This window comes from Medicago sativa, chromosome 1 (assembly GCF_051527215.1).
Source record: "Medicago sativa cultivar Bolivia chromosome 1, Bolivia_mono, whole genome shotgun sequence".
In the NCBI taxonomy this organism is placed as follows: domain Eukaryota; kingdom Viridiplantae; phylum Streptophyta; class Magnoliopsida; order Fabales; family Fabaceae; genus Medicago; species Medicago sativa.
In genome coordinates, this window is record NC_140749.1 from 70500901 (window position 1) to 70515000 (window position 14100).

Below are 14100 nucleotides of genomic sequence, written 5' to 3' on the forward strand. Positions count from 1 at the left end.
TCAAGTAGGTGGAGGTGGAGGTGGATGTAGATGACCTTGAGAAAAAATTTCCATAAATTTAGTCATTTGCTCCTTAAGCAAATGTGAATCTTCTTGCGATGCACGAATCAACTCCTCATGGGCCTTCAATTGCTCTTTAAGTGATGCGTTTTCAGCCCTCATTTGTTCAAATTCAGACTGTAGGATACCGTCAGATTTGAAAGATTTATACCGCTTACATTTTCCTGCTTTCGGGCCCGGACAATATATACGACACTTCTTATTTACTCCTCCAACAACATTTAAGAAGATAATGTTGTCATTTTCAAGACTAGAAACATCATCCCCGAGTGTCTCCTCATGTGAATCCCTCTCAATAATCCTTTTTTTTTCAAACTCATCCTGCAAAATAATATATGAATGCAATATAGATGAAACATTACACATAAATGTATTGTATCAAATCTTAGACAACAACAACAACAAATTACAGTATCAGATCTATTCTTTCATTTCTATAATAATAAATTACTGTCCAAACACCATGTGGTTCATCATGTGAAGTCTTCAATTCAGAACCCACCTTAGCCATAAAACATAATTTTTCACATTTTAGGATCAATTCAGCCAAATTCCACTTATTATTATTGGAATCAATTGAACCAAATTCCACTTATTATTATTAGCATGAACTTAGCCAAATTTCACTTATTATTATTTACGATCAAAGTTTATGTGAGGTAGGCTTCAGAAGCTCGCACTAAGGTAAAACTGCAATATCGTGCATATGTAGAGTTACCCAACATATTTTTATGAAGCTTTGTCATGGATTGTCATGCATTGCAAGACAACAGTACAAAACTATATTTGTATTTTCATAAATCCTATATCAAACTTGATTCCATATCTTAACAACTGGCATCATTGCAGAACCTCCATATCATAGTTCAACTACTTTAAAAATAGACTAAAAATTCATCAAGTTCAACAAGTTCATCAAGTTATAACTTACAACAACATCCTTTGACTTTGAGGAAACCCACTTGCTTGGATCACCTTTCAATTTGTGTATCACTTGAAATAAGTCCCAACATGTTGGAGTCACATCTCCAAATGTTTTCTAAAAACAAAACGGATCAATCAATGTTAATTGAAATTAAAATGCTTAACCTAACAAATACAATTAAACTAAAGTTATAATGTTTAGATGCAAGCACCTCAACTTTCCAGCACCTAGGACTAGGAGAAAGGACAAAATATCCCAGGTAAAAAACGGTGAGGAAAACATTGGGACGGGAGAGTGGTTGTTGTTTTGTTTTGTCCTTGTCATATCTTGAACTTCGCCGTCATCGGAACCCGTCGTCGCTGTCGGAAGTATGCCGATGTGGTGGTCGGTGGTCAGTGGCGAAGAGAGAAGTGAAAGGGACAAAAGGTAGAGAAGACAGAGAGAAGAAGAGAGAAACGACTTATCTGTGTATGTTACAAAATTACCCCTCATTTTTTTGTAGTTGGACAAAACCGCCCTCAATATAATGAATAAAAAATGCAATATATAGGGTGTAGAAGAGAGGTTTGCCACATGAGGTGGTCCATGCATCAGAACTCGTTGCAAATAACCTTACAAACATTTATTATAGAGGTTGGTTTAACCGCCGCCACAAACAACCTATTAATGGTGGAAACTATTCTACTGTGTTCCACGGATGCATATAGCGTGGGCTCAAACCATCGCAACTCGCCCTTATAATGACTACAATAAATATATTTGATTAATAAAGTTTCTAACAAAATTGGTCAAATTATGTTTTTTTTAAAAAAAAAAATAGTCTGATGGCTAAAAATTCACTTTTTTTTTTAATAATTTGAGACAAAAAAAAAACCTATTTTTATAATGGGACATTCAATTTTTTGGAAAATAAGAAGACAAAAAATGCATTTAACCTTAAATTGACACATGTTAAAATTCACAAAAAATAATAATAATTATTAGTTGGTCAAATATATATCATATTTTTAAGAATTCTTCTCTTTCTTGTATAAATCAATTGTGGAAATAGGGTTGGCTTGCTAATAAATAAAGGGTTTTTTAACCGGTGTTCCCGGGGTACTGGTTAAGGAATCTAAAAAAGGAAAATTTGAATTAAAAATAACACTTTTTTGACTTTTGAGAAATTGATTACACAATTTCCGATACAAAAGCCAACATTTCTCATAAATAAATTACAAAATGGGATCGGAAAAAAATTACAAATTGGGTGGCCACGTTCTAATAACTCAATGTGACTATAATCGATGAGGAATAAGCCAACATATATTTTAGACAGGGTCGCCATCAGAGCAATAGTTAAAAAATTCTACAAATAAAAAATTTGTTTAAAAATATAAGATGTTACTTTTGATATAACGATTATACAACTTTTAATTTTCATAAAACTTACTTGTTTTGAATGCTTAACCAATACCTTTGAGACATTAGTTAACATTCTCCTTTAGAAATACACCATAATATTTTAACATTCTAACCACACGACTATAGTGTGGACATATATCGAAATAAAGAAATGATAAAATATGCAGATTGAGTATTACTTAATTTTTCTAGGGGATTGGGCATAACGTTTTTTTTTTAAGAAAGGCTTGAGTATTGCGTTATTTTCACTACAATTTACAATATGATAGTTTAGTATAACAAAATATCATATTGAGAATTGAGTATTGCCTTCTTTTATGATTTAACAAGTACTTTGGTTCAAGTGTCATGCGTTATCATAGTAATAAATGTATATCTATTAAATAATGAATAGTCGAAATAACTCTTTATTTTATGAGTTTAATGATGGTGGATTGAATATCTAAAACAATTTTGTATACACAACCAATCAAAATATTTAAAATTACCACATCAATTAATGTTTTTAATTTGTGTTGCAATTTGAAATATTTTGATTACTCGTATATGCAAAGATATTTTAGATAGTTAATCCATCGCCATTAAACTTTTATTTTATTCATAAATCAATCAAAGTATATGCCCCGTCTATGACAAATTTTATATGTAGTATTTGTGGATGTGGTTTGTGCCATCCATACCTAAGACGTCTGAATAAGCAGGTAGTTGTCCATTACCGGCTCATCAAAAAAATAAGAGGTACTTTTTTGACATGTTAAAAAACGAGAAGCTTATCTATCCAAAATATATAAAAAACGAGAAGCTCTGCTTTTTATATTTCTTTTTTTGAAGGAACTCTTTTGATTTCTTTTAGGGGCACTCTTTTGTAAATGCATGCACTTTAAAATTTGATAAAAACATGTATATTTTCATACGCACGTGATGACACATTTAATCGTCAAAGGTCTTCCGCAAATTACAATTCGTAAGCAAATTCACTTTGAAATACTTTTTTAATTTAAATAGACACATGCAAGGAGAGAATGAGGTGTCTTGAGATAGGGTATGCAATTCAATCCATAAGCAAATTTACGGCAGACTATTCTGAAAAAATAATATTGTGGGAGACTATTTTCTCAAAATTAATTTAATGGACTGACCTCTTCCACAGTTGTGTTTTAAGAGACTAAAATTTAGGTGATGTGCTATAGACACAAAGCTGTTCTCAACTAAAACAAAGTATACATTGTCAAAGGAAAAACGATAATAGTGTCGTATTTAGAACTGCATCTAAATTTAGTCTTTTTATTTTTTTTTCAAGCCGTATATTAAGAACATACCATTGTAGTATCTACCAAGCTTTCAAGATTAATCCGTGTAATCTCCGTGAACTTTAACTCAGTTGGTAGGAACAACGCACAAGGACAATCTATATAATCTATAATATATGCATGGGTTGGGATTCAAACCCACTTATTCACTTTAAAAATTTAAATTTTTAGTCATTAATCTACTTGACAAAAGAAAAAAAGAGTATTGATTCAATATAGTTCGGTTAATATAAACATTGCAGTATATGCATGGATGATGGATCACAATTAGAATCTTGAATTGAAGGGTGAATATCTAAACATTATGCTATTTGATCAAAAATCAATTAATTTATCCCCAATATAAAAAATTTCTTTAATTATTTATTATTTTCATCATGCATATTTTAAATCCACCCATACACTAAGATGAGACTATTATATATAGAAGGCATTATGACACCAATCAATTCAAAACAACTAGACCTTTCTTGCTAGATACATAGTACATTTTCATCATCATAGTACAACTTTCCACTTTGTGATACTAATCACCACTTTCCTACACTAAACCCATGGCTGACACTTTCCTTATGACCACCACCACCACCCCCGCCACCGCAACCGCCAAGCGAAACCGTATCGAGGACGAAACCCAAACAAAAAAGAAACTAGCAACTGCTACACAAAACGGCACCGTCTTCGACCCAGCCACCTCACTAGCCAGCGCACGACACGAATTCGGCGAACACGGCGGGGTAAACATGTCAATAGAACCCTCAGTAACATTCACCGTCATGGAACCAGAAACTCTCCGACGCATGTTCGCCGGAGAGTTAGGTCCAGACCGTGATTTCTTCGTCTACAGCCGTCACTTCAACCCTACCGTCCTTAACCTCAGCCGTCTAATGGCCGCTCTCGAAGGTACAGAAGCCGCTTACTGCACATCCAGCGGCATGTCCGCCATTTCCGCCGCAATCCTCCAACTCACCTCCACCGGAGAACACGTGGTAGCTTCAAGAACACTCTACGGTGGAACACACGCGCTGTTAACACACTTTCTTCCACGTACATGCAACATAACAACCACGTTCGTTGAGATTTCCGATATTGAAATGGTTGATGAAGCTATTATCGAAGGGAAAACTAAGGTTTTGTATTTTGAATCAGTCTCAAACCCTACTTTGGCGGTGGCGAATATACCGGAGTTATGTAGGGTGGCGCATCGGAAAGGTGTGACGGTGGTGGTGGATAATACTTTTACTCCGATGGTGATTTCGCCGGTGAAGCTTGGTGCTGATGTTGTTGTTCATAGTCTCTCGAAGTACATCAGTGGTGGGGCAGATATCATTGCAGGTTTGTTTGTCTTCTTGCTTTGTTCTTCTTAGTTCTTTCTTTGTCGATTATGAAACATACTTAACACGTATCTATGATAAAGTACTATAAATACGCTCTTTTTTGTTTTTAAGTTTTTACTTGTCTCTTTCATGATGTGAAGTAAAACATTTATACTTAATCATCACTTACATGTACCGTATATACTAAATTATTAAATTATTCAAGTTTTAACTGTTTTTTAATTCTTTCAAAAAGAATGTTTTTTTAAATATACATACGTGTTGAGTGTGATGAAGATGAGACAAAAAAAACTATTTTTTTAAACTCATTAGGTTTATTTTTTGATCAAGAACTTATTAGTTTGATTAAAAAACATAAAAATCATTTCATAATCGATACTTTAAATATTTTTTGTCAACATATTTTTAAATGGACAAATTGATTTTATGATTATGAACATAAGTTTTTTTTTGTTTGAGGAAATGAACATAAGTTTTAAAAATAAGTAAATTGATCATGCATTTTATGCCAAATCTAGGGCTATAACACATCACAAATTTAACTATCCAAACATGGTAATGCTTTTCATTTAACTATCGCGCATTTTACAAATTTAACTATCAAAACATGGTAAGCCTTTTTATTTGACGAATACCAATTTTCTCATAACAAATTTTCTCATTATTCAGTTTGTGCAATGAAAAAATTGGTATTCGTCAAATAAAAAAGTAGACATGGTATTATGACGCGTACTGATTTTGTAAAATGAGATATTCTTGCATGAACTCTTACCTAAGAGATTATTCTTACACCCAACCAATAAAAATATGACACATGTTCACTACAAGAAAGCTTGAGTATTCCGACCAAAAATTTCCGAGGAACAATGGTTTCTCGCTAAAATTAAGGATTTCCGAGGAACTTTTTCCTCGGTATGTCCATGTCAGAATCTCTGCTACCACTTCCTGCAAACTGAGTGCGGCGCGCTTTTCCAAGATAAATACCGAGGAAAATGTTCCTCGGAAAATATGTTGTCATTATTAAATTCGTTTCAAAGCGTGTATGACCTTATAATGTATTAAACAAGGATTTTATATAGCAAAAAATCATTTTGATACATTTGAGAGAACACTACTCTTCTCTGTCTCACTCTTTCTTTCTCTCTCACAAGGCTGGATCTAATATAGCGCTTCTCATCACTTTCTCACAGAACCAAGCTCGGTCACACAACCATTGAAGAACTCAATCAAATATTCAAAGGTATTCTCATCCTTTTTTTTGTATGATTTGGTGATTAGGGTTTATAATCTTTGAAATATTTTTAGTGATTCTTCTCAAATCTTTCAATAGAAGCTAAAAAAAATCAAGCTGAGTTGAAATTCTCCATTTTTGTTTTTGATTTTTGCTGAACCCACAAAACCCTTTTTCCCCAAAATTCCATTTTTCATTTTAGCTTTAAGTTGACAATTTCTGGTGGATTTTTATGATTTTTTATTCAATTGGTTATTCTTTGGGGATTAGAGTTTATAATCATTTGGGCACCCTTTTTGATTTTGTATGTGGTTTATAATCATGACAGTAGTTAACAATACTCTCTGTAATTCGTAGCAACCTAATGTATAGATTTGAGTTGTGACAGAGAAAACCTGCTAACACATTCCATTGAAATTGGATTAACACAATACTACCATGTAAAACGTCTAATTAAGAAGAATGAAAACTCATGAAAAAGTTAACCAGGTCATGTCTATCTCTAGCTCACTATTCTTTCTTTCTATTTTAGATAATGTTAATTTTTAATTTATTAAAGAATTAAATTTGACGTGAAGAAAATATTTTCACATACAATTTGGCGCTTTTTTGAAATTTAAATTTTGAAACACAGGAAAATAATTATAATTTTTATATTTTTTTTAAATATAATACATTCCGAGGACAACGTTCCTCGGAAACGCTAGTCACTTCTATGTCAGCCACAACAGGTGCGGCAGACTGTGTGTTAGCCGTCACATCTTAATTCCGAGGACATGTTTCCTCGGAAACAAAAGTTCCTCGGAAATTTCCTCGGTATTTGGATTGCAACCAACTATTTTTCCAGGACATGAGTTCCTCGGAAAAAGTTGGTATTCCGAGGAGATTTGGACGATTTCCAAGGAATTTTGTGCCTCGGAATTTCAGTGCTTTCTTATGGTGGTTATTAACTTTAAAAAAATGTGATTTTAATTAAGGAAATGGAAACATAAATGGTGATGGGTGGTTTTTGTTGGTTAAAGAAAGTGGAAAAATGAGAGAGAAATATTAAAAATAATGAGAAAAAATTATGATATTAATTATTTTTATTATTTTAATGAGATGTTTGATTTTAATTGATTGGGTGTAAGAATGATTTCTTAGGTAAAAGTTCATGTAAGAATTTCTCATGTAAAATATGTATCCAATGAAAAATTATTGATTGGTATAATATTGCTCAACTGATACACTGATATAATCTGATCATTTTATATAAATTTAATAATTAAATGAATTGCTTGTCTTTTAAAAAGTCAGTTGATTGAGAGCTTGTGTTTTCAACCTTAAGGTATTTGATTCCAGACTTGGGCATCTAAGAGAAGAGAAAACAAATATAGTTAAATAAATTTAGTGTATATTTTAAAAGAAATGAGGTTTAGAAGTAGTTTGTTTTGTTTTGACAAGATACAAAAGCGTTATTTAGAAGCGTTAGCAACTTAGCATATAGTAAGTGGCATTCTTATCCTAATAAATTAACATCACTGTGTTGTGGAAGAACTTTATTATCAAAAATATTAGTAGATTAAAAGAACCCCCTTTGAACCGATGAGACCATAGATGACGAACTTCCTTGAGTCTATCTAGAGAAAATAATTGGATTGAGATTGGACGTGGATATGCCCTTGTATATCATATCATACTATATAATCCTAAATATTATTAAATTATCATACATTCCCATTAGTTCACCACTTGGGTGACCATACCACCATATCATCGGAGTGAGTTGAATGACCAAACAACTATCCCATCTAACCAGAATCCTTCCACATTCATTCCCCCACCTTAGTTTCTGAATATTACACAATTTTTCAAAGGAAAATACATTCCAAGTATGGGTCTAGATTCGACAAATATTGTATGTTATAATATATATCAACTTTTTGTAAAAAAAAAATAAAAAAAAATACCTATACAGTCATACAGATATCTTTTTTTTTTTTTTTTGAAATAGTCATACAGATATCTATGATTATTATACTCCCTCCGTCCCTTAATGTAACCCCCTTTGTTTTTTTTCACATTTCTTAAGAAAAGTTGTCAGTGTAATTAATGTGTCTGTTTTGTGTATTAATATTACCAAATTATCCTTTGTTTGTATGTGTAATAAATTTGACTATTCATATTTCAAGATAAATTAATAGTATTAATTAGGGGTATGTTTAGGAAAAAAGTAATAAATGCATATAGTAATTTGAAAAGGGGGTTACATTTAGGGACAAAAGTAAAATCAAATGGGTGGTTACATTAAGGGACGGAGGGAGTATAATATGAGTATAAGTATATGTTTGCATAGTATAAAATTATTGTATACCTTAAAATGTATAATAATAAATTATATCTTGTAAAAGAAAGGGTTAAATATGTTTTTGGTCTCTATAAATATGTCAACTTTTCGTTTTAGTCCTTCTAAAATTTTCCTTCAACTTTTAGTCCCTATAAAATTTTTAATCTTCACTTTTGGTCCCTCTTTTAAAGTAAATTCATATGTAGAATTCATATTATTTAATAAAAATTTTCAGAAAAATTCAAAATATTATAAGAATCACTCCAAAAAAAAATTCAATTTTTTTTAACAAAACATGAAATTAATATGAATTTTTATATTTTTTACGGTTAAAAATTCATATTTAATTTGTGTTTTGTTAAAAAATTCTAATTTTTTTTAGGAAGTTTTTTTAGAATACTTTACCCATTTCTGCACAATTTCATTAAAAAATACAAAAATTAAATTTAAAATAGGGACCAAAAGTAGTGGTTGAAAATTTTATAGGGACTAAAAGTCGAAAGAAAATTTTAAAAGGACTAAAACGAAAAATTGACATATTTATAGAGACTAAAAACATAGTTAACCTAAAAGAAACTATCCGAATTTGAAATCATGATGTAATGTATGTATGTGGTCACATGTTTTCTTCTCCAGACTCCCGTGAACAATCGTTGTTTTTCGTCCTACCCATTTCCTTTTACTTGCAACACGTGTTACATAACTTTATGAATTTGATGATTAGGATTAGGGTTTTTTACTTGCAACACGTGTTACATAACTTTATGAATTTGATGATTAGGATTAGGATTAAGGCAATGACACAAAAATAAACGATTTTGATGATGTGACTTCATACATTTGAAAAATAATAAAAGATGTTACTTTATATACTTGAAGCCATTCGTCATCAAGCACTTCCGAATAGAAATAATAAAGGATCTTACTTTAGGGGAGTGCTATATCTCCCGAAAAAAATTGTCCCGGGAAAATTTAGGCATAACCGAAAAGAAATAAAAAACAGACTCCATTTATTATCAGTGGGTCATGGCCACAATACATGGAAATTCAGCCACTAAATGGGTTTCGATGTTCATTCGTGAGGGAAAATTCGCTTGACAAAGCATTTCCCATTTATTTTCCCCTCACGAATGAAACCCATTTAGTGGCTGAATTCCCATGTATTGTGGCTATGGCCCACTGATAATAAATGGAGCCTGTTTTTTATTTTTTTTTGTTATAGCTAAATTTTCCCATCGTGAAAGCTCGGGACAATTTTTTTGGGGAGATATAGCACTCCCCATACTTGAAGCCATTCGTCATCAAGCACTTCCGAATAGAAATGAGCAATGGATTTTGCATGAATCATATAACTAATAAAAGTAGTGTATGTTATGTTACTCAAGTTGGTAAAGTTGGTAAGATTCAGCACATAAATCATATCCAAATTGAATTTGAATCTCATGATTTTCTCTTATTTTGTTTTCTCTCTAAGATCCAACTTATCTTAATTTTCTATTATGATAAAAATAAAAAAAATTAATTAAAGTTTAAAAGTTTAAAAATAAAAGTAATCTTTCATGATAAGTTTAAGAAAATAAACTATGCACATGATGAGTGTGAATCTGTTTTTAAACATCTGTGCTACTTTTCAACCCATTTGGTTAACAACTGCGTCGTTGATCTGGTGTGAAAGTGTTTGAGTCTTTCGTGAAAAAGAAAATTCGCTACAACAGTTTTTAGACAAAATTAAGCTACAATCTTATTGGTGGTTGAAAACAAATAGAAGTAATTTTGTTTTTCACTACAACTTATGGTGGCTTAACCCGTTAGCTTGTTTGGGAATAACTTTGTATTGAGGTTGTTATGTCTTCTTACTTTTTCTTTTGGTTTTGATTTTGATGAAATGTGAATCTTTTCTTCCTGAATTTTCCACACTTCTTGTGCTGAAAATGAAAGGATCTCAATTAATATAATCCATTTTAGCTTCTTACAAAGAAAAAAACAATATCATACTTAAAAAAACAAGTAATATGTGTTGTATTTTGACAAGGAAATTTGACTATGATTTTTTCTTTTGGTGGTTTAAATTGATAATTAACAGGAGCAGTATGTGGGCCTGCAAGCCTAGTGAATTCCATGATGGATCTCCACCAAGGGGCCATAATGCTATTAGGACCAACAATGAACCCCAAAATAGCATTTGAACTATCAGAAAGAATCCCTCACTTAGGCCTAAGGATGAAAGAACATAGCAACCGTGCATTAGTGTTTGCAACAAGACTAAAAAAATTAGGATTCAAGGTAATCTACCCTGGCCTAGAAGACCATCCACATCATGAATTGTTGAAATCAATTCACAACAAAGACTATGGTTATGGTGGACTTCTTTGCATTGACATGGAAACTGAAGAAAGAGCTAACAAATTGATGAGCTATTTGCAAAACTATGGACAATTTGGTTTCATGGCTGTTAGTTTGGGTTACTATGAAACACTTATGTCTTGTTCTGGAAGTAGCACTAGTAGTGAGTTGAATTCTGAGGAAAAGGTTCTTGCTGGAATTTCACCAGGTCTTGTGAGGATGTCAATAGGGTATATTGGGACTTTGGAGCAGAAATGGAATCAGCTTGAAAAGGCAGTATCTAGACTTCAAGAGTATGGTTTCCCTAATAAGAATTGAATAACTTTTTAAATCATGGGGTGTGTTCATGTTTATATTTTGTTATAAATGTTTGTCTTCGTAATAAAATGTGTAAACTATAGTACTTATGTTGTGTGTGATATGAAGGACATTGAAGGGAATTAAGCTGCCTTGTTTAAATAAAGCTTGATCAGATGGTTTATTTAATATATTATAGGGTTAATTATGTTTCTAGTCCCTATAAAATAGCGACCTTGTAAATTTAGTCCTTACTTAATTTTAATAGCATTTTTAGTCCCTATAAAAAAAAATTACTTATAATTTTAGTCCCTGCTAAAACAAAGTCTGATTAATTATCATTAAACTCTTAAATTTTTGAACGATTTTTTTAAGACAAGATTAGAACACTATGAAAGGTTCGTTTACTAAAATTTAGAATTTTCTGACATGAAATGAATTAAATATGAATTTTTTAAAACGACAAAAGTTAAAGATAAAAAGTAATAAAATCTGGATGTAAAAATCAAATTTTGCGATAATTTTTTGCGGAGGAACTTTTAGTAATGTTCTAAACATGTCTGCAAAAAATTGTTCAAAAATTTAAGAGTTTAAGCATAAATTAAACAAATTTGAATTGAGTAAGGACTAATACTCAGTGGAGAAAAACAAAATTAGGGACTAAAAATGTTATTAAAATTAAGTAAGGACTAAACTCACAAGGTCGCTATTTTATAGGGACTAGAAACATAATTAACCCTATATTATATGCATCAAGTTCTATGCTTTCTTCATGTCAAAAAAATGTTCTAAGCTTTCTCATAAAGTATATTAAACACTGGTTTCAACTCCTTTGGCTAGAGTGCATTTTCTTCTTCTTCAAGTTTTTCTGCCACAGAGAAAAAAAAATACATCATTGGTTTGGATTAGCAATTTATAAACCTCGCATGCAAAAACAAACCTAGCAGCCACAAGTCTTCCTCCTTCATCCTTCACCCTTCCAATAGAAGGGTGATTTAAGGCCATTTTTTAATTTGAAAATACTAAGTTGTTTTCACAAAATTCAATACTTTTTTTCCCCTTCTTTTGGGTGGGAAAATGAGTTTTTCCCCAATTCAAATTTTATAATCCGAACACCCCAAAAATAGGACTCGTTCCTTACTTTTTTTGGATTATAGAATCCGAACACCCCCTAAACACCATTATCCAAGATAAAAACAGTTCGAATTATATAATCTGAACTGTATCAACACAAATTATGAACCTCTTTGTAACATGGATAGTCAGTTTAAGGATCATATTAATCTTCCTAACCTACATCCTTCTGTTTTAAGTCATTGTTAGTTGTTCTTATTCGAAAATCCAATTTTTGGGCTACTTGATCAAATTGCTCTGAAACTTTTCCAAAAAGTCAGAAACAAATCAAGGATCAAGACTCTCATAGAAGAAACTTCTTATGGGACTCCGCCCCTCAAAATCCAAAATTCCATCGTTTAGACCCTTTTTTTAATAAAAAAAATCTTCATATTCTCAAAAAAAATACGAAAAAATTGCATAAGTTTTATTTGATTTTTTTTGGTATTTTTTTTTTAATATTATTGGACATGTTTTTATCATTTTTTACTTTTTTTTTTGTTGTTTTTAAAAATGAAATTCGCAACAGCTGAAATGGGAGAGATTCTGATGATGTTTATATATAAGCATATTTCGGATTATATAATCTGAAAACATCTAAACTATGTTCGAATTATATATTATGAAACCCCATAGGCATTTTTGTTAAAAAATGCGGCTCATGATAAGATTATAGGGTGAGAAAAGTAATAGTAAAAAAAATAAAAGTCCAATGCCCAAGTTTGCCAAGCAAAACACTCAAACCCAATACCAAGTCCACCTCTTTTCAAACTCATTTAATCCAAGAGTATTACTTTTCCCACCCTATGCCTTTCCTCGCGCGCCCTATTTTTTTTTCCAATTTTACCCCTTGTCCGGATTACGTTTTTCGGATCGAATTGTTAGAATTTTGCAGATGTATCCGGATTTTAAAATCCGGAATAGTGTTTTACCAGAACTTTTGCAATTTTAAGCTCTACAATTCGTAAAATAAAATGCAAATAAAATAAAAAACAGAAATAAAAAGACACAAACATAAAAACAATTCATTTTATTAATATATGAACAATACATTACAATAATTTTCAAGCTTTTTAAGCTTATTACATAAGATCCTAAATCTATTTCTAATCTCCTAAGAGCCTAATTCTAATCTCCTAAGTGCCAAACCACTGGTATGTGATGAGACATACCAGTAGTTTGCCTATTGGAGGAAAACCGGAGGAGGAGGGAAGATGAGGGCGGGAAGAAGAAAACAATGCCCATGAGGGAGGTGGAGGGTGCTCAAACTTACGCCCAAACAGGCGAAGCTAAGAACCACACTGAGCCATATGACCCTTAGATGAACCGCACTTAGTTGCAGCGCGATTCCATCCTCATTGACCGTTCATACAAACCCTGAAAGTTTTGAACGAGACCCTTATCTATGAAAGGCCAACGATGGAAAACCATGGTTGTAGAAGGAAGAAGAGGAGGAGAGGGTGGGAGAGGATGGTGTGAGAAATGGTGGGGTTTGGAAGGCTATTTATAGGGAGGGGTGGGTCAAAAACGGTTGGGAGGTCATAAATGCAGTCAAAAAACGTGGTAAAACACGTTTTTTTGACCTGACCATCGACAGAAACGTGTGGTGCAGACCACCGGCCATGACTGATGCATTCTGGAATATACAATTCGGAATGCATGTATGGTTTCCGAAATATATTTTCTGGATTAATGCGATAATGGTGAACGAGGGAAAAGTTGGCACTTCTTGTAGGGCTAAGGACATTCCGAAA

At 32.1% G+C, this 14100-nt stretch overlaps 2 protein-coding genes across 2 annotated transcripts; one reads left to right on the top strand and one right to left on the bottom strand.

Annotated features, from left to right (window-relative positions):
• Positions 1-571, bottom strand: LOC146956919 (uncharacterized). The gene is made up of 2 exons (XM_085749869.1): positions 512-571; positions 1-381 (listed from the first exon to the last, which is right to left on the bottom strand). Exons 1-2 carry the CDS (start codon positions 569-571, stop codon positions 1-3), a joined length of 441 nt encoding a protein of 146 aa, XP_085605995.1.
• Positions 572-4151: 3580 nt separating this feature from the next.
• On the top strand, positions 4152-11422 carry LOC146956920 (methionine gamma-lyase-like). Its single transcript, XM_085732678.1, has 2 exons — positions 4152-5034; positions 10677-11422. The coding sequence occupies exons 1-2, from the start codon at positions 4254-4256 to the stop codon at positions 11252-11254; spliced, it is 1359 nt and encodes a 452-aa protein (XP_085588804.1). The 5' UTR covers positions 4152-4253; the 3' UTR covers positions 11255-11422.
• Positions 11423-14100: the final 2678 nt, after the last annotated feature.

Excerpts from the sequence above, each read along its gene's own strand:
- LOC146956919 (XM_085749869.1), bottom strand. The coding sequence starts at position 571 with ATGGCTAAGGTGGGTTCTGAATTGAAGACTTCACATGATGAACCACAT. Across the intron at positions 382-511 it reads AACCACATGGTGTTTGGACA|GATGAGTTTGAAAAAAAAAG; the intron begins GTAATTTATTAT and ends ATTATTTTGCAG.
- LOC146956920 (XM_085732678.1), top strand. The coding sequence starts at position 4,254 with ATGGCTGACACTTTCCTTATGACCACCACCACCACCCCCGCCACCGCA. Across the intron at positions 5,035-10,676 it reads TGGGGCAGATATCATTGCAG|GAGCAGTATGTGGGCCTGCA; the intron begins GTTTGTTTGTCT and ends GATAATTAACAG.